This window comes from Crocodylus siamensis, chromosome 1 (assembly GCF_052110815.1).
Source record: "Crocodylus siamensis isolate JL-2025a chromosome 1, ASM5211081v1, whole genome shotgun sequence".
NCBI classification, from domain to species: domain Eukaryota; kingdom Metazoa; phylum Chordata; order Crocodylia; family Crocodylidae; genus Crocodylus; species Crocodylus siamensis.
The window spans coordinates 229,031,374-229,059,346 of NC_143395.1; the positions used below are offsets into that span (position 1 = coordinate 229,031,374).

Genomic DNA, 27,973 nt, shown 5'->3' on the forward strand with positions numbered 1-27,973 from the left:
GGTGGAAGCCACTGGGTGCAGTGTTGTTTTCAAAGGCAATGAAGGGAGACAAAACTGGGATAAAGGCACTGGGCAAAAAGTCTTCCTCTTAAAGAAAACAAGAAAAGATTGTCAACCTTCATACAGGGAAGCCAGGACCTCAGTTTTTGCTGTTATAGTTACAGTACTTTCTCCCTTCCTCAAATAGGACACTGGATACATGGCTTACTCTTTCCCTCTACAGCAAGACAGTGGAGAGTTGAGTCAGCTCCTGGGATTTAGTTTGCTGGAATATTTGTGAATGATGTGAGAATGACTTTAGATAGGGAGAGTTCTACCTTGAACTTTGAGCCAAGTTTCAGAATCTTTGTTTATATTTAGGAAGAATTGAAAAATTTCCCCTGTATCTTCTTTTCTGCCCACTTATTTTCACTCCACTTGCTAGTTTGAGAAAGAATAGAACTAAAGTTTCTCCATTCTTCTCCTGTACTAGACTGTATTGAGTATTTTGTTAGAATGTCTATTCTTGTGACACTTTGTGAAGGTTGATGCTTAATCTCCCTAAGTCGAGTCATTCTCTCTTGTTAGGATCAGGAATTCTCTTTATAGGACATTTGCCACAACTTTGATGGAAAAGGAGGATTAAGAATAGCAATGATCCTAAGAGACAACATGGCTGTTATCGACTCGGGGTTATTGGCTTCTCTTCGGAGGGCTCCACCATACACTCCCTATCCACGCCAGGTGTTCGGTAATTCCAAATTATCAGTCTTCTTCTCTGGGTGCTCTGGCTTCCCGGTTATCTAGTCCTGGTTCCCCAGGTTCTCTCTTCACCTTGGCCACTTGCCCTTTTCTTCTGTGCATGGCCCAAGCCAGCCATTCTCCAGTTCAAATCCCACCCAGGTCTCTCAGGGCTGAGAGCCCATACTACTTCTTCCGACCTTCATGGGTAAGTGGGCTGCCAGTACTCTTTCTTGAGCCCCAGGGTTGATCTCTCTCTTTTTGCATCTCTCTTCAGCTCTTCTTCAGGTTAGCTCCCTAGGGATTGATGCCAACTACCTTGTTGGTGTCCTTTAAATTCCCTGTACCAACGAGCTGGGTTTATCACAGTGATTTGTGATTTGCCGCTTTTTCCGTGCCTCCCGCTGATTGTGCTGATTGCCGCTGGTGCTCAGGTTTGCCATGTTCCCCTCCTCCATCTGGGATCTGCCCGGTAAGTTTTTCTTTGTCTCTCTATCTTTTCTGTTCTTGTGGCAGGGCATGTGAGTCACTCTGTCACACACTTCCAGTCCAAAATCATTTGGCCTGGGATGTGCAGTCAACTTAGATATTAAACCATAGGTCAGGGCATGTGGTTTACTACTTAGGGCAGAAGAGAGAAGGAAGGAAAAGATCTGAGATACTATTTTGACTCTTAAGTTAACTAGTGGAGTGCTTCAGTCCATTTGTGACTTTCCTTTGTCCCTCCTTTTTAATGCATTTTCTAGCCTTTCAATGAAAGTTTTTTGAATGCAAAACTATATTATACCAGCCTTCCAATACAGCAGTAAGAGTTTGCGGATGGCTAACGTAATATAAAGCTTGTAAAAATAAGAGTAAATCTAAGATTCTTTGTTTTGGACAATGTTTGACACAGATGGTTGTAAGAGTCCAGGTTTTGAAAAGAACTTTGAAGAGAGAGTTCAAGAGGGTGTGAAACCATTAAGAGGGGTCCACGCAGTCTGCCCAGAGGATTCAACCCGGCGGGCTCGGTCAGCTGGCCCGGGACGATGGATCCCCTTCGCCCCCCACCTCCATGGTTGTTTTGTGTCCAGGTTTTTTTATTTTTATGAACTGAACCAGATGCCCTGTCTGTTGCATGACATAACCATATAAGCTACTTATCTCTGTAGAATGTAGAGTTGCATCTGTGGAATAAGGTTCTGGAATTGCCTTCCAGCAGGAGTAGTAGAGCCTTGTTGGGTTTTAAGCAGAGCTTGATCAGTGTATGGAAGAGGTGATATGATGTGGTTTTTTGGACTCAGTGACCTAGAAATTTCCTTCCAGTCCTATGTTTATCTTACTGTTACTGCTGCAATTGATAGTAGATAGCATGAGAAAGGTAAAGGCAGAAGTTTTCTCCAGTGATAGAATTCCTCTTAGAAAAAAGCAATTCTTCCAGAAGAGATGGTAAATGTTCACAAAAAATACGGACAGTATGTGAAGTGAAAGTAATAGATTCATAGATGTTTGGATCAGAAGATCATCGAGTCCAACCCCCCTGCCCTGGGCAAGAAAGAGCGCTGGGGTTAGATGACCCTAGCGAGGTGCATATCTAGCCTTCTCTTGAAGACACTCAAGGTAGGGGAGAGCACCACCTCCCATAGCTTTACTGAACACTTTGTCACACTGATGACTCATGGAAGCGTGTTGGTGATTCCTTCTCCCTAGATGCAGCACTTTGCACTTGTCTTTGTTGAACTGCATCCTATTCTTTTCTGCCCACTTTTCCAACCTGTCCAGATCTGCCTACATTCATTCCCTACCCTCTAGTGTGTTAACTTTACCCCAGAATTTGGTATCATCTGCAAATTTGGACAGATTGCTCTCCACACCCTCATCCAAGTCACTGATGAAGACTTTGAACAGCATAGGCCCAAGGACTGAGCCTTGTGGGACTTCACTGCCCACATCTCTCCAGGTCAATACCAACCTGTCCACCACCACTTTCTGGATGCAACCTCTAAGTCAATTTGCCACCCACCTGACTGTGTATCATCTATGTCACAGCCGCTAGCTTTATTTATGAGAATAGGCCATATCAAAGGCCTTCTTAAAATCCAAGTAAATGATATCTACCTTCACTCCTGCGTCTAAGCATTTTGTGAGCTGGACATAAAAAGAAACAAGGTTAGGCAGGCAGGATATACCGGCTAAGAATCCATGCTGATTGCCCTTCAGCATTATTTCTCCTGCTGGACTCCCACAAATATGATCCTTGATAATTTTTAAAAAGTTTTTCCCAAGGACAGAGGTGAGACTAATCAGTCTAAAGTTACCCAAATCCTCCTTCCTCCCCTTTTTGAAAATAGGGACCGCATTGGCCCTTTTCCAGTCCTCTGGGACCTGACCTGAGCACCATGAGTGCTCAAACAGCTGTACCAGTGGCTCTGCTATGACATTAGCCAATTCCTTCAGCACCCTTGGATGAAGATCATTCGGGCCTGCTGACTTAAACACATCCAGTCCTTCCAAGTGCCTCTTCACCAAATCAGCACTAACAGTTGGTTGGCTGGTGTCCCTTTTGTGCCTGCCTGTGATCCAGTTGGGAGATTTGTCTTGATCTGTGTTCAGGAATAGAGGAGCAAAAAACTCATTAAGGAGCTCAGCCTTCTCCCCACTATCTGTCACTTGGTTAAATAGGTTTAACTTGTACCATCTACTGATGTATTCAGCCTATGCACTTCATTAACTTTGACTTGTGTCCACTTGCCAAACTATAGGTTCCAGTGTTAGGAAAACCTTTTGCATAAAATAAAGATGGCATGAATTAGAGCTAGCATCATGGGCCTGGGCTAACTACAGCTGCTAGCCACAGAAAAGGACAGAGAAAAAGGAGAGAAGGCAGAATGGCTGGACAGACTTTCCAGCAGAGGAAGAGGGGAGGGAATGTAGTAGCAGGGAAGTGCAGAAATGGAGGAGAAACAGAAGAGCTTATATAGAGCAGGAGATGACAATGAAATAGTGAATAAGAGCATGATTGTCCCTTCTGAGGAAAGACAAAATGCATTACATTTAGATAATTTCAGGCACATATTTTTTAAGATATTAATAGTTGCCCTTGGTGTAAACTGTTATAGCTGGCCAGAAGGGTCAAAAGTTTCAAATCAAACCTTTCTCATTAGTAAGGTAAGGCAAACTCTCTGCAGAACAAATTGATGCATTCTATCCTTTGTATTTACAGTATTTAAACAGTGCCTTACTGTGTCTAGTTCAGTGTTTTCCTCTATAAGCTCCCTTAGATATTAAGTTGGCATGGGCTAAGTCTTTTATGCTTTGTTTAGAATAGTTACAATTATATTGTATTTAATGGAGGACTTGCTAAGATGTATGTGTAAGACAAAAAGAAGGTTGGAGATTCCTAACATAAGACATTGTTATGTGCATCCAGCATTGTTTTCTCCCTTTACTGTTCCTGCTCACAACTAGATAGCTATATATTTGGGACTTCTGGACTTACAACAATTACTATTTTTCTCATCTGTTTCTACTGTCCTAAACTATGTTTAAATATTTTATTACAGAGAGCATATGAGTGTCTACCCTCAGGATGCTATTGAGTGTCACTAACCAATAGGTGTGGTCACTGCATTGAGAAATTCTCAATCCAGGTCCCTGAAGCTGCTTCCTACAACCCCTTGCATCTCACCCCAGTTTTGGCTGCTGCAGGTGTCTGTTTTTAGTACTTACAATTATATAACTAATAGAATAATAGGACCTCTATTTTGCCAAAGTTCCAGAGGGCTCAGGAGGCTCAGTGTTTTGCTTTGGCTCCATCTATAATACTAACTTTCAGATTACAGCTCCATCCAACAATATGAACATGATGAAACTAGGACTATTTTGGGGCATGGGAGGGAGAGGAGAATACATACGCAGAATAGAGTTTTAGATCTAATTTCCCTCTTAGGATATTTTCCAAATAATTGGTCTAAATTTTCCTTTGTTTAGTCTTATCCTATCTCTTCTAGCTAAACTTTTGTGCCCCTTTCCCCCACTTATTAACATAGTCAAAGTGTGATCTGCTAGCATTGTAAACCTACAGTGAATCCATAGTCATTCACCGAGATGCTTCTGATTTGCACTGGTGTAAGGGGCAGCAGAGTTTGGTAGCCCACGTAGGAATTTAGTTTCCTTTCCACTACAGTAGTTTGTCTAGCAACTCAGAGAGTTTGTATTGAAGAGAAAAATGGAAAATGGCCAAAAAGAAACAAGCACGTGGCAAGTGGTACTTAAATTGACAAATACACATTCTTTGCTGAATAAATACATGTCACCAGAAATGGAGGAGAAACAGAAGAGCTTATATAGAGCAGGAGATGACAATGAAATAGTGAATAAGAGCATGATTGTCCCTTCTGAGGAAAGACAAAATGCATTACATTTAGATAATTTCAGGCACATATTTTTTAAGATATTAATAGTTGCCCTTGGTGTAACTATTGGCCAGCAAAGTCAGCGCCTGCTCTGTATACAGTATACAGGCTGACATGAATTTTGCTCCAAATGATCCTAAGGTTAGATAAGAGCTGAATCAGGAAAAATGATATTCCAAGTAATGTAGAATTAATTTTACATTGGTAATGTGGCTTCCATGCACAATACAGTCAAATAGCTTATGTCTCTGGCTGGTTTTCAGCTAATGGCATTTTGACATCTGCCTGAGTTGGGGCTTTTTGTTTGTTTGTTTTTCTTTTGCATGAAGTACTAGTCATTATAGACTGATTTTTGTTACCCTCTGAGATGGAAAGTCTCTATAACAAAAACCAGAAGTCTGTTGCAGAGGGAGCCTGATAATATCTTTTTATGCTAGTTCTCTTTACTTTTTCAGTGGGAGGGTGTGATGTCATTCTGTCTCCTCCTACTCTGTAAACTTAGCTCCTGTCAAAGTTTTGCTGCCTCTGTCACAGAGAGAACAGTTCACTTAACTGCAGCAACAGTACCTTATGTGATACCCATCAGCATCATTCATTGTGCAAGTTTGGGTTTGTAACCATGATATCAAGATTGTTTTTTCTACTTTTCTGTGGACATGTTGCACTAAACCCGGGAAATGCTCAGAAATTGCCAAGAGGCAAGTAGCTATATGTGGTTTTTTGGCTCTTTATTTTTTATTTTTTTGGAAAATGCATGTGTTTTGCACTACAAATTTGTGTTCAGCATGTAAGGAAATACGATCTTAAAGATAAATGTAAATGGAGGTCAGCTTACAGGACAAAGTTAAGGTACAAGAGTTATTTAAAACTCTTAGACTTAGCAAAGACATAAACATTACCATTGCATCTTGTGAATACAGTAAGAACTGTCGTGCAAGAAAAGAAAACAGAACTAAATCTAATGCTTTTGGGGTGGTTTAGAAAGGCTGTGTAAGTTTGTAGTAGTAAGGCTTTCAAGGCAATGTGACAGAAGTACACCCTGAATTGCAGGCAGGGGATCTCAAATTTGTCTTGGGATAAGTGTTTCTGTGCTTCTCATCCTGAGTAGGATTAGAATTCACTTTTGCAAGTCAGTATGTTATCCCTGTTAAAGAAAACGGGGTTATTAAGAGTGAGTGCATTTGGAAGTGCTGTACTCCCAAATGAAAGGGTGTGTGTGTGGGGGCGGGGGGGACGACAAACAAAAAGAAACAAGTCATATAAATATTGTTTAAATATTCCCCTCTGCTGGACTTTGGAAGCAAGCTTTCAAAGTTGGAAGGGACCCTTTCCTTTCCTTGTTAATGTGATCTGCATAGAACTGGCATTTTTAAAGTATTTTATTACTGCAAGAAAAACGGCTATAGTGCAAAATTAAAATCATATTTCTGAATCTAGATTATGAAGCACTTTGTAGCACCTTGGTACTAACTCAGTGCTATACTCCACAACTGATCGTGTGCTGCACATACTGTTCTTGACTTGGTAGAAATGCCTGTGTAAATTCACTCTGCTTTGTAGACTGCTGCAGTCAGCAAAGTGTAGAGGAAAAGCTGTAGCTTGGTTGCCTAGGGCAAAGGAAAGCCACAAAGCAGCATCTCTGAGGACATCCTAGATGTTTCCATGCTGTAGGTGAAGGGGGACCCAGAGGGAGTCCGGGGGTAGGGGGATAAAACACTGTTGTAGTATTTTGTCAAGCTATTCCTTCTGAAAATGGCTGGATTTTTGGAACTGCTTGCCCTTCTGGAATTTAACTGTGATTGTTACTACTATGCAATTTGCTGGATAAGAATAATAACAGCAGTGAAGTAATAAATGCATTGCAATCTCTAAGGGCTAATATAAGAGAATAACTCAATTCAAACAGACCTCAGTAAGAACCTTTTGGATAGGTTTACACCAAAGGCTTTATGTCCTTATGTGAAAACAAAAATGCCATTGACAAACATGGAGTGTATTATGCTTAAGGTTATGCAGGTGTTAACAAATACATACTGTCTACTTATGGAGGATGGAGCTATTTTAGTGCTCCAGCCATGCAGAAGGGGTTATTCGACTCTGTTCATTCCCATGGAAAAGAGTCATATTTGTTTTTAGCTATTAATTTCTGGCAAAGCAAGAAAACAGCTTTGCTTTTATTATGTTGTCATCACTCAAGATAATCTTCAAGACATGTTTTCTTCTCTTCTGAAGTATGATAATGTACACATTACAGTGTATTAAAGCAGGTGGAATCACCAGGTTTTTAATTAATTGACTTCTGAGAAGTTCTGCCTTTTTGCACACTGGAAACATCAGACAATTTTTTATCCTTGCTACTGTCATTTCAGCTGATTCTTTTCGTTGGGTTGGATTCACTGTCTATGGGTCCCTGGGTTATCTGGGAGTGTTCAAAGATTTATGCTTTTGCTACATCATTTTTGTTTGATTGCAAGGACAGAGAGGTGCCCGCTCCCCCATAAATGATTGTTATGGTTAGATTTTAAGCGTGTCTAAAATAAGGGTATGTCTGTGTATTGGGCTGGAGATCCCCGTCTTCTCACTAAAACATTCCACTGTCCTGTAAAGTGCACTGCATTAAAGCTTAAATGCAAATATTGCTCCTTCACAATTGCAAACAGCATAGTTAAGTGAGGGTCCAGAACTGCTCCTACTATACAAAGTACAGTGGAGTGAGTGTCATAATAGTCCCAGGGACAGACTGTGGCGAAATTCATTTTCTAGAAATGGAATAGTCTGTGACAGCTTTTCAATATACACTTTTTCATTTGTATTACTGCCTTGGAATCCCAGAGCACAAGTCTCCAGGAGGTGAAACTTACTGATCCCTGACCTTATGCAGTGGGATTTCCTTTCAATGGTACAAGGAGGAAAGAAAATCTTGCCTCCTGCAGCTGTAAGGGAAGGGAGCCAAGAAACCCTTTGAATGTCCATGACTTGCAGAGCCCCAAGAAAGGTGGTTGTATGCAAATGTGCCACTCGGAGTGCTGGAGCATGCCTGGCCCCTCTTCCAAGCAGTTCATGTGCTGTCACCTCCATAGGCAAACCTCTGACAGAAACGTTGATGGATGTCTGCAAAACAAAAAGTTGCTATTACCAAGAGAATTGCCTTTACTAACAAAAAACCTGCTTTAATTGTTTTGTCTTTTACTGTTGGTGTAATGCTAGAGAAGTTCATCAGAAATGAAGTTAATTACGTGTAGAACCTGACATTAAAAGAAATTAAGGTAGCAGGCTCAAGGTTTCAAAAGTTGAGGAAATGACAGTGTTAAGGTTTCCTGTTCCACCTTAATTCTACCTGTGTACACTCATGCATTATAATCCTCTTGCTCACATAGGAATAGAAACCAATTTTCCCTGACTCCATTTCAAACTCAAGAGGGTTTGTCTTAAACCCAAGAGGTCTTCTTTTCTGTCTTAGCTTTTTATAATATTCGCTGTCAGTGTTATGAAAGTAATATGTGATCACATATTTAAGATTATAATTTGGTGCCCTGATGAATCTACATTAAAGTTTTACAAGCTCTGCCTTTTTAAAGGGACTGCAGGAAAGTTAGGTTAAAGCATGTTTTGCATTTTGCCATGAGTGCACTGCCATTCACAGCCATCCTTGTTGCCTGCAAGTTTCTGATTCATGTGCACGCTCCTGTGAAAACCCTCCGTTCTATGCCTACACATTTAACCAACCATCTCATGAGGAGCCAGTGAGGAGAGCATGGCACTGGGTTGAAGTGATCTTAGTAGCTTGTGTTGCTGAGTGTAGAGACTATATACCAAGCCAATTCTAGCTTAAAGTTTTGCCATTTCATGCATAAATACAACCATGCTGATGTCATGTTGTGCAACAAATCAGAAAGCCTTATAGCAGATCTAGAGACAGATAGCATAACCAGGTACAAAAGGAGACCAGATAAATTCATGGATGGTACATCTAGTAATACCTGTTGAACAGAATGGCTGGAGATGTTTAGTTTGGCATCTCTAAACCAATGATGGTGGATACCAGGGAGGGTAATGAATAAGGGATAGGTAAGGACCTATGTAAATTGGGGCAAGACAAAGTTTTTTTTGTGGCCTGCTCATGCTGTACAAAGCTACATTCCTGGGCATTTTGTGGCAGCCCCAGCCCTCACTGCGGACTGGCTAAGAGGCTCCAGAGACCCTGTCCCTCACCACTGATTGGTGGAGACAGCTTTTGTTCATGTGGCCCCACCCCTTGCCACTGATTGGAAAAGAATTCCCAGTGGAGGAGGAGGAATGAGGGGGCAGCCACCATCTTGGTTGCTGCCCTACATGCCGCTCCACCACCTGATTCCTCCCCCCACACAGTGCTGTGAGGCCAGGGAGCAGCGGCTGTGAGCCAGCATTTTATTTTTAGTAAGTTTTAACTTTTGTCCAGGTGATTCCATGGGAAATAGCGGCAAACATAATTTTTTATGGCCATCACGGAAACCACCAGTTTTTGTGGTTTCCGCGAAAGCACAATTTAAGTAGGTCCCAACAGTTTAATGCTTTCCCTTGGTTGAATCCACCTCTGCCACTATCAGAGACAGGATTTTGGGCTATATGGACCATTGGTCTGACTCAGGATGTCATTTATGTTGTGTTCTTAGGTTAAAAATTGAAACTAGAAGGTTTTTTAATTCAATATGATTTTGACTAATGCAGTTTATGTAACAATGTAAAGATTTGTATCCAATCTATTTTACTCTGTCCCTAAATTTTAAATCTAGTGTAGAATTTGTAATTGTTTGCAGAAATACTGAATGTTGCATTTAGAAGCTGTCTGGGAAAGCTAGAGCTTTCAGGCATCTAAACAGGGGGTACCTAGTGCTCGATTATACCCAAAAATGTATGCACCACAGTTTAGAATAGGGGGATCAGTACACAACTGGGTATAAAAATGATCAGAAGTGAAGTTCTTGTTGATGCATGAAGTGTATAATTAAATCTCAAAGTTAACACCCCATGCAGATGAATAGCATGTTCCCATTCAGACAAATAGGTTATGGCTCCTAATTGGCTCCTAATTAGATTGCTTGTGGCCACACCCCTGGCCACTGATGGAAAAGAATTCCCCGTGGAGGAGGAGGAATGAGGGAGCAGCCACCATCTTGCTGCCCTACATGCCGCTCCCTCTCCAACTCTAGATGATGGAGCTTTTACTTCATTAATTGCTTGTGGTTCACATTCAAAGCATATGCATCATAATCACAAGGATTGAAAACTTATTTTTTAATGATAGCTTTGGATTAGTATTCTTTGTTATGTGGGGCTTCTGTGTATTATAGAGAAATGTGGAAACTATAAAATGTAAGATGAAACTTAAAATTTGATACGCTCTTAGCTATTGCAGTTCTTTTCATCTTCAAAAGTTTTTAAAATCATCAAATACATATAGCACTCATTTACATAATAGGAGTGATAATCAATGCATATTGCATTCATTTACATAGTAGGAGTGATAATCAACAGAAGAGGAAAGCTTGATTTATTGAAGGACTTACAAAGCAATTAGCATCTGAACAAGGGATAAAACTCTGTGAAGTCCCTGGCTCCCTGTCCTGCATTCAAACCACAGCTCACACACATCTTTTTAATATTAAACCCTCTCTGATTTATCTTTTATGAGCATTTTGGCCTTAAGTTTAAATTTTCTGTTGGACCATTCAGTCAAATTCAAAAACAGTTTCTCCATGATCTCATATTTTTCTCCTTAAGCTAAAATGCTGATGTGAGTATGTACCTCCCATCACAGTTAAACATCCATGTATCACTGCCATTTGTGAAATAATTGGTGAGATGGTATGAGGGTTTTGATTAAAAGAATCCATCTTATTAATGAGGAAAGAGGGGAATGGGAAATGTCTGGGGCTACCTGAATTAAATTAGGGAGACTGTACAATTTAGCTGGCTATATATGAAGAAAAATTTTTCTCTCTTCTGAAATGGAGACAGTATAGACTCTGTAAGGCCAGAAACAAGAGTGTGAGAAAAACACTTGTCACTGAAAAACAACTTAATAAATAGGATGAATCCAAGCCAAATGAGAAATTTATTTTGAAGGATCAAGATTAAACAAATCAGGATTTGGGAGACAAAGTTGCAGGACGCAGACTACGAGAAAGGTATTCTTGCAAACCATGTTTCTTGGAGTCGTCTCTTAGGACCCAGTCCAAATGCTGTTGAAGTCAATGGGATTTGGAGCAGGTCCTCTATGTTCTTAAAAAAAGAAAATTCTTTTTAGTTTCAGTTTTTCAGAGGGATTTTCCGCCAACAGTACAGATGTTCATAGAACTCCATTCTCTGACCACTGACTGACTGACTCTGCCAAAATACTGTCTGCAGAGTGCTCTGATTAGCACTTCAAACTCCAGGGCAGGGGAATTCAGGTCAGTTTTTCCTTATCACTGCAGTTCCCAGAAGACTTTTCCAGCCAGTAAATTCTCAGCTGGCATTGGAGGACCAACAAATTTTTTTTGTTCTCCCCATTCCTTTCCTGTAATCTCACTTTTCTCTCTCTCCCTGTTTCCATGTATCCAGTGTTTTGTTTTGGTATGTCCAGGCTAAAATGACACTGAAGTTGATCTGTTTTATAAGCAGATGGCTTTATTAAATGACAACACCACAAAATTTACTTTGGTTTTACTGAGTTTCTGATTGAAGATTATTCTGCCTGATGCATTCCTAGGGTGTGGATGCTGGGGTGAAATTACACATTATACTTAGACTAAGTCTGTGGAATATAAGGAATGTTTAAGTTAGAGCATGCTGTGAACAGTCACATGTTGAGGGTTAATACCATTTCTTGCTTGCACAGCTCTGACTTGCCACTAGAGGGCTTGTGAGCAGGGGCATGACTAGGGCTAGAGACAGACATTCAAAATGCCTGAGCCTCAATTGATTCAATCTTTGCAGGTTAGTCTAACTTGGCTAGGCTGAACCAGTTTGTAACTGTATAGACATCCCCTCTGGATTGAAGAAATGCAGGCACATGCCTACAGTGACTCAGGATAGATTCTGGGGGGTGCTAGAGCAGCCCTCCCTTCCCTTCCACAATGCTGAGCTGGGAGGTGGGGCATGGCCAGGCCTCAGCAGGATGCTCCAATTAGGGAAGGGTTCCTCCCTCTTGTGAGCAGCCCAGCAGGGCGTTGATAAAACAGTGTTTATCAGCCCATTAAGAAAACAAAAGCCTCTCATTAGTTCAAGCTTTTCTTAAACCGCTTTTCCCAAGGAAGGGACAGGGACATTACCAGCTGACCTGTTAATGAGCTCTAAAAAGCCCTAAGTGGACACTGTCCTTTCTGCCTTTGTTCTGTGTTCCTTACGCAGACACCACTCAGCATTTTCTAGCATACCACATGATGGCTATGGTCCTTGCTATGGGAGAGGGGAGGGAGTAGGGAGCAGGGGGGGTAGGTGGGGGGAGGAAGGAGGCAGGAGGAAGCCAGGCAGACCCTGCTGTGCCTGCTGTCTCTGCCAGAGCTCCAGCCAGGGAGCAGAGGGGAGAGTCCTGCCCAGAGCTGCAAAGCATCTGGGATGCTGAGGGACTCTGGTTTAAGTTAAACTAATACGGGGTCTTGGACAGACATTGCATAAACCAGTTTGACCCAAATCAGTTAAGTCAGATACTATATGCAACCAGGTTTATCTCAAACCAGTTTCAGCTATTTTCAGACTGGTTTATGTGCACAGACTCTGTTCTGTTACAGGTGTAAACCAGTTTCTGATCACTTAAACCAGTTTATGTGTAATGTCTGTCTCTAGCTTAGGAGCCAGAACACCTGGGCTCTGTTCCCATTCTGTGGTAGCTGGGGAGGTTGGGAGTGGTGCTTCCTGAAATGCTGGAGGATGATAAATTGCTCATTTTCTCTCTGTGGAGCAAACTGAAGTTACCCTAACACAGGCTAGGTAGCATGGCCTGGAGCTAACCATTGCATAAAGTGCATAGCTTTGAGAGACTCAGAGGTCACTTAGCGCAAACTGATGAGCTTTAACCTGTGGATGCTCATGTCTGAAGTGCCCTTAGTATAGTCTAAGTGTAATGTGTAAGTTCACACACAGTCATTTGGGGCAGATTCTGGCTAGCCTTTGTTTTATGGAAAAACTCAAGATAGCCTATTTTAGCCCCTCTATAAAGCTACCTGTGGAGGAACAAGGCAAGATACAGGCTCCATGCTGGTTTACAGAGCTGGTGGCATAACCTGGTTCATGGGTTTGTAGAGGTGAATCCATGTTCCAGAACACAGTGGTGCTATGACTAGTGTTGTCAGAAGCACAGATTTGACGAGAAAATGATAATGGCATTGCAGCAAATAGAGGTAGATGAGTATCACTGTTTGTAAACAGGGAGTTTTTGCTGCCTCTTCAGATACTATTTATATAAAGTGTACTTGTCAGTATGGGAGTGTGACTATGTGTTTACAGTATACTTCCAAACTCCTTATCATTCATCTTTTTCAAAAAGCATGAGGTAGTTTTTACCCTCTCCTAAACTTGTGAGCCATGCTACATTATGTAATACATGTTCACAATCAAAGGTTTAACCTCAGCATGTGCTTTCATTTATTCCTGTCAAGCACCTAAAGCAGTCATGATTTATAACTGTGTCTTTTGCCGTTGTTGTAACACAATGGCCAAATACTAATCCTGAGGCTATTGTGGGGCCCCTCACAACATTCCTTTGATAGTCACAGTGTAATAGGCCAGAAATTATAAAGCAGAAAAAAATCCCAACCCTTTTGAAAGCAGTTTGAAGAAATAATGAAAATGGCAAACTAAAGTTATGCATAAAGAGGGACAGCATTAAATGGTTTACTGGTTACTTTTCCCATAGCTTACAAAAATACATCCAGGAGACTATTTTTTAAACTATACAGATGATTTAAAACTTTTTTTTAAAGCTATAAAAAAAAGAACAGGCTATTTGGACTAAGGCATTTGCCTTCATTTTTTTTTAGAATGGCTGGAAAGGAAATTGTTATGCAAAATGAACTTGTGTTAAATAGTTCTCATGTGTTAATACTCGAGAAGTGGCACTATGGATCGGTCAGAAATCCCAGAAGGATCCTTCCTTTTGAATAACCATCTTGCTAAGAATTTGCATTAAGCAAAATACTTCGTGTCAAAATTGGCTCCTGCTCTATTCTTTTCTGCAAAACACAAAAATAACCAAAGAGAGCTTGTACAATGTAATGGTTCATTTACCAAAACTAATTTAATCAGCTGTCAAGTATAGCCAAAACTATGGTATATGTATTTAAAAAACCCCACACAAAACAGGAGTGACTTTACAAGGTCACAGAGTCTGAAATTCCAACATCCTGTTCTTATGTTAATATATGTCCCTGCAATCTGATCTATAGGTCAGATTTCATAGTACCTTAGTATCTTTAAAATGATCTTGGTATTATGTTTTATTTAGATTTCCCACCTGCCTTTGTTAATTTTCATGTTCTCAAATACTATTCTCTGTGTTGTGTTATTTAATCCTCGGTCACCTCACTTTACCATGTCTCTTTGTGGTGCCTCCATACAGTGTAATCACTGACAACATGTCTATCTAGTGTCTAGCACACGGTTGTGATCAGTGTAGCATGGGGCTATTTTAATCTGTTGCAAATGCTGTGTTCATGAAAAATGACTAAGAACAGAGTAATGAGTCAGACTATGTGGATAAGGGTTGAGCCAACTTCTACAGCACAGATGTCCAAAAGTTGTACCTATTGTTGATTTTCAGTACTTGGGCTAAATTTGCCCTGTGTCTTTCCAGCTGACAAAAGCAGCTGCTCTAGCCAGTCTGAGATGGTGTTATGATATGCAAAAATACCCACAGTGTAAAGCCTCAAACTCATTTTCACCAATGAAGGGCTAAATCAGAACTTTATTTTCAGTCACCAGAATCACATGCACTTGTCCCTAATCCATCATATTTGACAACTGATTTGGCAAAAATTTGCAACAAGGGATGTATTATGTAGGGATGTGTATGGTAAGGAGAAGGCCCCCAAGACACCTTCATTCATCCTGTTTCCAGTGCCCATGGAGAATTGAGGAAACATACCTCAGCTGAGACTGTTTAAAGGTACTGATTTTACTAAACAGGGGTCGTGGAGAGCAGGAAGAGGAACGTTTCCTGTGTCTGTTTAAAGAACAGTGGAGCTGGTACCTAAGTAATGAGAACTGTTCCTACATAACAGTTTTGGCTGAGTAAGGTGCAGGGTCTTGTAGGTCCTACTGAAGTCTTGATCTTAGCTGTTCCTTTCCCTGAACTCTCCTCTCACCAAAAAGTAGTGCTAATAGCTTTTAGCCAAGACTTACCATCTCATTTTTAAATACTGTTACCTCTTTGCTGAACTCTGTTTTGACATACCAAAAGATATACACCAATCCTTTTTACTTTGAACAAAGATGGCAGAATCTTAGAACTGTACAGAAGTAGTTCATCAGGGTAAAATCCTGCTGCATTATCCTCCTGTGTTTTTGGTCTTAGTAGAATAATGGAATGGTATGATGTGTTCTAGTCTAATTATTTTATAGCTCAGCTACTAGGGCAATAACTAGATGCATCTATGAATCAACATATGGTACACAAAATACTGGTATATACAATGGGATTAAACTGTGTCTGTAGGTATATTTTTGTATTTCATATATTTTCAGGTTTTGACAGTATCCCTGAAACATACTTAAGAACAGCTTGATTCAGAAAAAAAAGCAAAGTCATAGCAGTCTTCCCTATGCCCTTTCAGCAATTATAACATAGCTTTGCAGGTCTATAAATGGCAACAGTTTCAAATAGAACTCTATTTGAGTTCACACAATTCATACTTTAGGCCCTTCTCCAAGTTTAGAGGTTTGGCAATAGATCTGGGATAACATTTTTGTTGTTGTTTTTGAACTTGTCCAAGGAAAAATGTTTCTTCTTTGTCAAATGCTTGCCTTCGGGTTTATGTGCTTTTTTCAAATTAATTTTCCTTTCTGTGATGTTTAAATTTGGAAACTTTTTTTAACAGCAGAAAATTGGGGATGATTCAAATGCACGAGTATGTAAACCTGAAATTTCTTAGGGAGTCATTTGCTCTTTTTGAAACAATCATATGTCTTCTGGCAGGATTGATTCATTTATCACCACAATTCAAGCCAATGCATGAAGAAGATGTGAACATGCAAAAAAAGATATCTACGATATCAAATCTTGTCATCACTTACTATGTTATTTTTTTATCTGAACACATGTATATAGTATGCATCAAAACATATGCTTATAATTGATGCACAGTGGCCATTAGGAAGGCTAGTGAAGAAGCATGAGTTGTGATTTCTTCAGTATACAGTTTTCAGCTTTTTCTCTTGTTTGACAACCAAAGTGTAATTAAGTACATTAGCCAATGTCTGGGAGAGGCTGAATCATGAATGAAGCTGAGTGGGCAATCTAGAAGAGACTATAGGGTAGCCGTGGGAAGTTGGAGGTACTGCCTGGATGATAAAGTAGAGATATTGATTTGAGTTTTGTAGTTGTTTCATAGCTATCATGCAAGTTTGCAGCTGGAAAGGTATGCCCTAATGAGTTAATTTGCCACTGACTTCTGCTGAGCTTGACAATTAATATGAGGCAAAATCAAAATCTTCAAACTGAATTATTTTTAATTTGGTGTGAAGGCTTTTCCCCATCCCACTTGAAAAGTTCCACAAAATAGAAAAGTTTTAATGTCGTTGTTTTGAAAACCATGCAAAAAAAATCATTATAGCAGGCCTGATTCTTCAATCCCTTATGGAACATCATACCCCATTGAAGTCAGTTGGATTATTTGCACAAGTAATGTTTTGTAGGATTCGCTGTTAATTTGGCCATCTCTGTGTATATGTCTTAATCTTTGGGCCAGAGTTTGCAACACTTGCTTAGGTAATTTTTCTCAGTAAAGTCCAGGGGACTATTTATTTATTAGATTTATGTGTTGATTTTTCCAAAAAAAAGCTAAGGACTGACGTAGTATTAGTACTGATTATGTGATCCTCTGCTTGTAATTTATTTAACTGTAAATGTGCCCCTATCCCCTAGATTTTTCTAAGAAATCTCAATAGTGATATGGTCACATGATGGGCTGTACAAGCAAGTACCCCCTTGGTTGTGCACAATGAATGCACAGGAACCAGCACTGTATATATCCTTTTTACAAGAGATCTGTTTCTCCTTCTGTTACTGCTTCAAAGCATTGACAAAACAGCCAAAAGTATTTCATGGGGAAGAAATATTGTTTGCATGTCATTTATGGTATTAATGGTAAAAACCAACAGAAACTCAAGCAGCCCAAAGGGAACAAGTGCCTGTGTCCAGCATCAGTCAGGGGAGCTTGGACAGCCTGCCTATGTTTCCTTATGTCCAGAGTTATCCATGTTCTGTTGCACTTGCTCCATTTAATGTAATTTAACATTTCAGGGTCCTGTCAAATTAAAATGACATAGAGAAACAAGCAAGGAAGAAAGTACTGAGAGCATATCAACATGAAGCAATATGTATACAATGTACTTCTAAACCAGAGGCTGTTCTTTGGGATGTACTGTACCTTGGATTACAAAATCACTGATGGCAGAGGCATGACTTTCTGCATACCATAAATATTTCACATTGGTTCAGCAAATATGTTGTGCAGAGGAACCCTGAACATAATGCAATCAAAATGTTATCCATACTCATTACAGAAGATGTTTATCATATGGAAGTGTTAAGCAGAACACACATGTTTTAGACAAGAAAAGACATTATTAAGCATTCTGACCAGATATAACTTCTGATTTGAAACTCTTCAAAGTAGGATAGGTTTTGAGTTACTGTCCTGTTCAATGGGTGTGATATGGCTTTTTAAAGGGATACTTAAATTATGTAGATTAGGTTAGGAAAGATGAGAGAGAGAACAAGAGGTGTAATAGTAAATCAAGGAATAGAAGTGACTTGATTATTTTAAAGATGAAAAGTAAGGAGATTACTTTGAGATTCAAATACTCCCCTCCAGTCTTTGTGATGCAAACATAGCCATGTGTTGCTAGAATATGAGAATTAGAAAATGGAATTGACCAGCCTAGTTTCATTGTTAATATTTTGCATCATGCTTTATTTCAGGCAAAGAGCAGGAATAATAAAATGTTAGCTCCTTTAACAATACTTATCATGCTGGGTGTAGTAATGAAGAGTGGGTAAAGATTCATGGTTTATATGTGCAAGATGCAGTCATGCAATCTTATTAAGCAGCAATCCAATTTACAACAAAATCAATAAAATAAAAAAAATATATATATTTGGAAGGCTTGATGGTACAGCTCTTGCAAGTGATTCCTATTGAATAACATTAAGTTCCTGCTGAGGAACAATATTATCTTTCCTGTTTGATATTAAGACTCTAGTACTACATGCAAAATACATTCAGCTGAAGAAGGCAAAGGCTCCATAGACCGATTCTGCCCTCCAGAGGGAATGAAGGCAGAGGAGACTGGCCAGGTACAAATATTACACCTACACAGGTATAAGTGATCGCAGACTGGTCTACACATGTAACAGAACAGAAGTTCAGCACACATAGGCTGGTTTAAAAATGGCAGAACCCAGTTTAAGATATGCTGATGCAGTATCAGACTAAAGCAGTTTAGCTTAGACTTGTGCCCTCTTTAGCCAGGTGATCCCTGTAGTGAGGGAACTTCAGAACCAAATGGAGAAGTTCTAGGGGATCAGTGTTCCTGGCTGGGGCAAGCTGCTGTCACCAGATGTGCAGGCACTAATAAAGCAGCTGAAGGAGGGCATCAAAAAATGGCTGGATCCGTTGCAGTCCAGTACAGTCCACATGCTGGTGGGCATGTGTAACCTGAGGGTGAATGGGAGCGTCTGCAGCAGCAAAACCCTCAAGCACTGGATGGAGATGCTGGTGAACAGAGTCAGGGAGGCAGAAGGGCAGAGGCAGGGGGATGTGGAAGAGGTGGATCCACTTTCCCGTGCCAGCACTCCAAGCATGAGCCAATTTCTTTCACCACAGCTGCTGCCAATGTGGGCCAAGAGCATGGCTTCAATGTTGGGGTTCAGAGGCACCAGACCTCACCATCAGGCAGGTAGCATGGAGGCCTCAGTGGGTATCTATCTCACCGAGGACATGGAGACGCTGCACTGCAACCCCTTGGCCTATTGGGCAACCTGCAGCCAGGTGTGGCAGGATCTGGCCATGGTTGTCCAGGAACACTGTCCTGTCCACCAACCAGTGTTCAAAGCGAGAGAGTGTTCAGCATTGCTGGGGATGTTGTGACACCCCACCACAGCAACTTGGATCCTGGTTTGGTGGAGCAGCTGGTGTTTTTGAAGGTGAACCTCCCACTGCTGGGGTTCCCCAAGCTCCACGTGCCGAAAGAGTGAGTGCCACCCTCTTCACTCCACTCCTATTTGCTTTTTTAATTTGCTTTCAGAATCTTGAGGTGCACTTTCACAGAAACCCCTGCACAAGGGGCTACCATCCCTGCTGCATTCATCCTGCTCTGCCTTAACACACACAAGTGATACAAGTTTTGCTTTCAACAGTTTGAGGTGCACTTTCATAGAAACTCCTGCTCCTATCTCCTTGAAACTTGGCAGGCTTCATGCCCTCAGAAGGGGCTACTATCACTGCTGTTTTCATCCAAATATGCAAAAAAATGGCAAAGTTATAGGTATTTTAGTGATTCAACATTATAGTCTATGGCCAAGTCTCCGAATCAGCCAAATTGAATCGGGATAGTCCCGATAATCACTGTCCCTCTGAATCAGCTGAATCCAAAGTGAATACTTGCTGCTTCGCACAAGTCTATAAAATATGTGTTCTGTTCACTACCAACCTAACCTAGGATGCTTAGAGTCAAGTGTGAAACTTAGATTGCTTCTGTCTTGGGCTTTTTGAACTTCTGTGCATGTTAACATGCGTACTCCCAGCCCCAACTCCAAATCAACATAATTCCTGCTGTGATGAAGCTTATGTTTTCTCTCTGGAAATATATCTTTAAGCCAGTAATGCTAGAACTTTACTCCTAAACTCCCACACAGACTTGCTAAGAAGGGTAAGAAAAAAATATATGTATGTTATGATTATCTTGACAATGCTTCAATAACTTATTTCACCTATACATTTTTTCATATGTTCCTTCTTGTAATCCATACAGTATAGATTTTAACCTGATAGCACATTTTGGATTTCTTCTCAAAATCTATCTATGACATTACCTCCAAAATACAGTCAGTTGATTCTTTCTTCAGTCACTTTGAGAACTGTAGAATCTGTACCATGAACTCTGAAAGGTCAGCAAGAGTGCAGGAAAGCACAGAAAGAAGGCTAAGGAGGTCACATGTTATGGTTTTAAGCCTGCTACCTTTGTAAGAGGCCATATCATCATAATTTGGGGGTTCATCTCATCTCATAATGCAAGATGAGATACATTTTTCCAGCTAGGAAAACTATATGCTGCCAGAGCCAACACTTATAGGACTTAGCTGGATCCAACTTATATAATGGACATGTGTGAGAGTGTTCAATTTTGTTAGAGACCAGGAGCTTAAGTTAAATCACTTTATTATGGAAGCTGTCTTGGAAATGTTGAGCAAAGGGGAGAAGAAGGGAAAATATCCTTACCAGTGATTAGTCCTCAAGCTCATCTAGGATAACATACTGGGACTTTCTTTTTCTCTCTTTTCCCAATCTGTACAACTTTCTAGATTGGAGGGAAATAAATGGCTTCACTGACAGTCCCCAGGTTTTGGTTATAACGTTCAGTTAATTCATAATAGCATTTTAACCACGGATTGTTTTTAATATCTTATATACTTAATAAGGAAAGTTCAATTATTGTACGTCAGGAACTGTTCTTATTGAGTTCAACCAGAATGCTTTACCCCTCAGTATGACATAAGCACTTTTCCTTATATTTCGGAGAGTTAATTGCTTTATCAGCTGGTTAGTGCCTTAAATAGGGAATCCATTCTAATGCTACAGTACAGTATATTGCAAACAACAATGCCAAATATATTTCTAAATCTATTAATCTTTGCACTATTCTGTATTATGTCTTGAATGTTAAAAAGAGCATCTGAATGGAGAATTCAGATACTCAGGTTTATCATAGGGTGGTTGTATTGTTGGAAAAATCATCATAACTTCAGATGAGGAATAATTGCATCTATCTAATCTGAAATAACCTATAGTATTTCTAAGGTGCCTGTCATCTTCAAGATTTGGATATTGGGCAAGTGGTTGTGATCCAGACTCTTTCCAAACAGATGCATTTTGGTAATGCAGAATGACAAAAAAATTCAGAAGTATATTGTACTAGCTATGGAACTTGCTGCATCTTTTGTCCCTGTTCTGGACTCTGGCAAAACCAAGCCAGCAGCTGTTGGTGCTGCTGTCAAGAGGCCTGGGACAAGGGTTGTGGAAGGGAGCCCCCTTTGCATCATGAGCCAAGTTTGGCTCTCCTCAGTACCACAGCTGGGGCAGCTGGGGGGTGGTACCAGGCAGTGTGGCTCCGTTCCACCCTGCCCCCCACCCCTCTCTCTCCAGCTCCACCAAGCACAGCTCAGTTGGCATCTGCATACTGCTCCCTTCCCCCCACCTCTCCCCCACTGACAATCCCAGAGCTGGCAGAGGGGGGTAAGGCTGGGGAGAGCCTCTTCAGAGGCTGCTGGAGCACCCCCCAGTCCCTGCTGGCTAGGGCCAGTGGAGGCAGGCTTGAGCTCCCCGACCCAACAGGCAAAAGTCTGTTGTGTTTGGTGTGTGTGTGTGGGGGGGGGGTCCTAACTCATCATACTTTATGTAAATCACCATGGGTTAGAGCACAGCCCCTCAGTGTCTGCAGGCACTGTCTTAATGGTCATTTAGTGATAATTATAAAAAGGGATAAGTCTGTTTTTAATAGTTGCCTTTCTCTGGGATTCTAAATTCCCCTCTTGGACAGGGTTAAGCCAAAATGTTGGTATAGAAACCACCATGACATTAACTGGTCAGGGTAAAATGATAATAATAATTAAAGAGTATTACTAGATTTTTCCCTCTCTGCAAAATAGTATCTAAAAAAAGATACTTCAGAGTTGCCCATGAACCATCATTAGTGCTTTTGCTCTCAATCAAGTATTTAAATACAGTGGTGGTACAAACTTCTCAGTCAATGGTCCTGGGTATTAGAGATTCTAGTAGTTTACTTATCAATCTTGGTCTGTCACATTATTTATAATTTACCTCATTTCACATGTAAGCATTTGTGAAGCATTTAAGTTTATAGTTAGTTGCAGATTGCACAGTTACATTTCTTGTAAAGGATACTGTGATTTCCCAAGCTTTCTTATGCCACTAGATCTGATGGAGGTATCATGGAGTGCATATACATGTACTACATCGACTTAAAATAAGGTGACTTAACTAAGTGGCAGTCATCTTGTGAGCTAAGTCAACTTAACTAATGTGACTTTAGAAAATCTGGGAAATCATCTTCAGCTAACCTACTCCAAAAGGCAACGATTTTAACAGGACATACTTAGTTAAGCTCCTAAGACTTACCTGGCTACTATGCAGCAGACCCTTGGAGGTGTATTATCTTGTGCCTCATTTAAGTCGATTCTGCTCCACATACATGTGTACACTCTGACAGTTAAGTTGACTTAAAAAAAAGTTAAATCAGCTTAACTGTCAGAAAGGTAGTATGTGTGTATGCACTCATGATGGCTTTGTGGGAATCCTGAAGCTGAAATGTTAGAAACAGCAGTCAGGAGTTTTGGTAGCATATGGGTTTTAACCCCTCTCGTATAAGCTGTGGTATAGCACTGGAGAAAAAGCTGTTTGGCTTCAGGGGGTACAGGTAAGCAGTATTTAAAACATAATTGCACTGACCACTGTTCATGGCCAAGGGCTGGGTTTTTAATTGAAGTCCTTGTCTTCATTGTTAAAGTTGGTGCTTTTTTGTTTTGTTTTGTTTTAACCTCAGGGTGACCAGTGCCCATCATGGTGAGGTAAAAACATGACAAAGACAACCTAAGCAGGGGCAGTGGACTGGCTTTAGCCAGTAAAAGTATGTTTGTCCTCATTGTGGGTGGGGGGGAGGGGGGTATTGTTATTTTGGATAAATTAGAATGGATTATTCTGAGGTAAAAATGCATCGTTTCATCAGCAGAAACGAGACCAAAGAGCGGTTTGGCTCTCATCAGTTGAACAGAGAAAAGAGACATCTGATGCATAGAAAGAAGCTTCTAACGTGGAGGTAGTGCTGAGATTTGCAGGTTAGATTAATTTTTAGGAGGGGGTGAAATATATGGGGGCCAAGCTGACCCTGGTATAGCAATTTACCAAGGCACCAAAGGTTTCTTAAGCAGTGTTAGGTATGAAAATATTTGTACGGGCAACTTTGTACTGATGTTTACTTTACCCTTGGCAAGAAACTTGGATTGAGGGGAAGGAAATGGAAACTGAGTTAGTTGTGAAGAACAGGTAGTTTCCAAGTAACATTTAGCTTATTGAAATGCTGCATTTAAATTGTGATACTGCTAGTACTGCGATAAGCAAGAAAAATACAGATTATTTCCATGGGAGTATTCAGTGAAAACCACAGTTTCTGTGCTAAAATATATTTTCTTATAACTGCTTCAAATGGGTTTCCTTTTTACTTGAATCTAGAGACACCTTGGTCAACTGTGAATAGAAAGCACTTTTTCCCACTACAATTCGATTATTGCACATTTATTTTATATTCGTGCATCATTTTTTACTCCTAGTCTCTATATGTAGGCCATATGATCACCAAGTGAACAAACACAAAATGTAGCTATCAAGAAGAATAAAAGAGACAAAATAGACTTCGGAGACCTTGTAGTCTGATGCCATGCAAAGAAATGGGAAATAATGTTCAAAATGGCTGCTGAAATTTGAAAACCACTCTTTGTTCTCTTCACAAAAGAGTCACCACAGCAGACAATCCATGCAAGTTAAGCAATTACAACACAAATCACAAGGCATATCTTTAATCTCCATCTTCCTCTCAAAAGTGACTGCTGTTGCAAGTCCAAGTACTGTTTTTCATTATGTGTCATTTCTATGTCTGCAGAATCCTGTTGATCGTTGTCGAAAAAATGTGAAGAAAGCGGGTGGTAATGCTAAACTTTACTGCCAGAGAATGAATAAGAGAATGAATAATTCTTTACAAAACAAAACAAAACAAAAAAAACCTCTTTTCATTGTTTTAGGGTTTACACATCTGTCACACTGGAAATTTCAAACTTGGGGGCAGAACCAGAGCTGTCATTTGCTGGTAGCAGGAGGATGTCCCTCCAGTTTGTGCTGACTCCCCTGTGGCCAGCCAGCCCACCTTCCACACTGCAGACCTTTTCTGAAGAAAATGCTAAAAAAGTTTAATTAAAGGTTCTGACTAACAGTTTTGCTCTTCCTTTACTTCCTAGCTATATCCCAAAGTTACTTTTGCTTTTTGGGTAGACTTTCCTTCTGTGACAGCTGGTGCCCCTGTAGGTCTCATGGACAGCCATGTCAAGAAAAGCTAGAGGAAAAAGGGAGGGGTCTTGTGCCTTCTGCCTCCACCCTGTTACAAGTATTGTGAAGCTTGGCAGGCTCTCAGCTCTGTGGGCAAGATGAGGACTCCCTCATAACCCAGTCTGGGTGGAGTTAGTTTGGACCCATTCCCCTGGGCAGAAAAGAAGCCAGGTTGGCTTGGAGACACCAGCGTTGCATCTGAGCAGTCAAGCCTAGATTGGATCATATTAGTGTGTCCCCACTCAAGTGACTCTATTCTAAACTGAAATAAAAGTCTCTCTTCTTTAGTCTCTCCTCATATGGAAGCTCCTTCATATCACTAATCATCCTTGTTCCCATTCTCTGGACCTTTCTGTAGTTCTTCTAGCACCTTTTTTGAAGCATGGAGAATAGAGCTGGGACACATTATGGTTTTATAAAGGGGCATGATGATACTTTCCATTTTGTTTACAGGCCCCTTCTTAATAATCCTTAATATTTTTGTTTGCCTTTTTGAAGATTGCTGAGTACTGAGCTGACGCTTATAGTGAACTGTCCACAATGGCTCCCAGATCACTTTCTTGTGTGGTACCAGCTAATGTAGAGCTCATTGTAGTGTAGGTATACTTGGGTTATTTTTGTCTATGTGCATCACTTTATACTTATCTACATTGAATTGCATCTGCCATTTAATTGCCCATTCACTCATTCGTGCCAGACCCTTCTGTAGTTCCTCACAGTCTGCCTTGGTTAGACATTCCCTGTAAGCCTGTGACTACCTAGCTCATATCCCAATTTGAGACCCTCCAGGAAGGCACACACCTGTTTGGTCCCTACCTCTCCGGTACAGTGAAGAGGCACTGAGCCTCCAGGGAGCCTACCCATTAGTCCCAGATGAGTAACTTTCTGAGGGACACGGGAAGGGCCTATGTAGGAGAGGGTAGGAAATAAGAGCAGCCTCTTTGAGGCAGAAAGATTACTAATTACTTAAAATAGTTTCAGAGCAATCTTTGAGCCCAACTTCACTCTGTCCTTCAAGTTCAAAATAATGAACAGCAATCTACAAAAATGGGGAATAGCATTTCAGAGCACTAGGATATCAAGTTTATGCTTTAGAATCAGGTCTCTGTGGTGTGCAGCTGTCCTAGGCAACATATATATCTTGTCACTGCCCCTAAGAAGAATGAGTGGAAGCATGAGGATTATTTGACATACACGGTATACTGTTATCAGATGGTTAGGCGAGCCATCACTGCAGATCCCCATGATTCTAACTATTGGCCTGTCATTTGCAGCTGTAACAACAATTTTTTCCTTGCCCTACAAAGTCATTCAAGCACGGCTTTGGAACTTTACTCAGCTTCTCACAACTCTACTGAGAGAGAAATCTCTGCAAGAGGCACATTATTCTGCCCATTCATCACAGAAGACCTTCCAATAAGCAGTCTCCCCTCTGATGACAGGAGCTTTATCCTTGCATCTCACATAATTCCTGGACTTTCACAGCTACATCACTCCAACACGATCAGAACATGGAAGATATTGAGGACTGTCACTTGTAAGAAACAAGACTGTACAGTGACATTCTCTTCCTAAGTTTTTGCAGGAAACAGAACATCATCCCAAGGGGACTCATCATTTGTAATCTTCTAGCTACCACACACAACTCTTATATGTGCAACACACCTTTATAAAACCTGGGAAACCATCTTCACCTAACCTACTTCAAAAGGCATCAGCTTTAACAGGACATACTTATGCTCCTAAGAGATATCAACCTGGAGACATACCTGGCTACTATGAAGCAGACCCAAATGTCCTACCAAAAATACCGGATGACAGCCAGCCAACAAGAAGAAATAGAGACCAGATGAGGAATGCCTTCTATTCAAAAGGTTGGTTAATTTTATCCCAACCATGCACCTAATCCAAGAAAAGATATCACTACAAATAATCCTTGCCTCCCACATAATTCCTGGACCATCACAGCTGCAACACAACCAGAGCTTCATCTGATCTTTTGGAATAGAGTACTCTGCTTTCAGACAAGTAGTCCTCACAACTGTCATAACATTCATGCTCAAATAAATTTAAGTAGTAGTTTTCCTTTGGGTAAATATCAAAGTCCTGTCATACCAAGTGCCAATAATCTCAACTATGATCTGAAGGCAACTATATGAGCAATGATGCATACATTATTCAATTTCTACATTTTGGTCATCCAATCTACAATCAGTTCCACCTATTTGACTAAAAACTTCTCAAAGCTTACTGCTTAAAGAAAGTTAAAGGAGATATGATGTATCTTGTTTTGAATGTCCATATTAAAAGAATAGTCCTACTTAGCCTTGAAAGCACACTGCAGTGCAAAAACCTCTGTGACAGGGCTTGTTGACCTGAGTGTCATAAATTGGGACATTATGTCTCCTTACTTGAAGATTTACTTTCTTCACATGAGGTCCACCCCAGAAGATCCAGAACAGAGGTGGACATTTATATCCAGCATTTTAAATTTATTTCATGAGGAGGAATTCTCAATGGTCTGCAGTTGGGAAAATCATTTGTGCTTTTTCCTTAGAGGAAATTAAGCATAGTTTTTAATCCAGGAGTGTACAATTGAATCAGTCTGGCTGTGGAACTTGTCCCAGTCACAGGACATTTCAGAGGCAGGACATTGTCCTGATGCCAGTGACTGATTGACAGGTGTAGTTCTCTTCCCAAGCTGGAAGCAAGTTGAAGTATTTCTTGTACTGGCTCTATAGACTTTATTGCTTGAAGAAGGGAAAATCCCAGGTGAGGACAGATAAAGTTTCCTTCTATGGAAAGAGAAGTGAGTGAAATACCATATGATCCAAAGAGATAAATTAAGGAGAAATGTTTCCTTTTCTGCCTACAGTCAGAGAAAAGTTATTAGAGTGCTGTCCAGAAAGATTTTTCCAAAATTTGATAATTCCTAGTCTTGGTTTTCACTGAAACCACAGGAACAGGATTTTTGACAGACAATAATTCCTCCTGCCTGTTCTTAATTTTGCTTGTCATGCTACATTAATAAATAATAGTAAGTGGCTGAAAGGTGAAAGTTAGATTTAGTAGTTGGAGCACAAGAGGGGAATCCAGGAATTCCTGCATTTGAATCATGGTTCTAATCTTATAAAATGTGGGTGATAATTACTGAATTTATTCCAAGGGGCCACTGTAAAGTTTAATTAAGGTAAAATATATGCAGAGGCTTGGACATGGAAATAGTAGTAGGAAGAGCACTGGTTGTAAAAAGTGCTTGGACAAAAAGAGATGTCTATATGTGTGCAA

General features: G+C 40.5%; 1 protein-coding gene across 18 annotated transcripts in view; it reads left to right on the forward strand.

Annotated features, from left to right (window-relative positions):
• The first annotated feature begins 5,637 nt into the window (after positions 1-5,637).
• The window catches only part of ABI3BP (ABI family member 3 binding protein), a 283,667-nt gene continuing 261,331 nt past the window's right edge, over positions 5,638-27,973 (forward strand). For all 18 annotated transcript variants that reach the window (XM_090058607.1, XM_090058684.1, XM_090058655.1 and 15 more), the window contains exon 1: positions 5,638-5,812. In XM_090058607.1, coding sequence (XP_089914733.1) covers positions 5,734-5,812 — 79 coding nt within the window. In that variant the 5' untranslated portion in view covers positions 5,638-5,733. The remainder of the gene's footprint in view (positions 5,813-27,973) is intronic.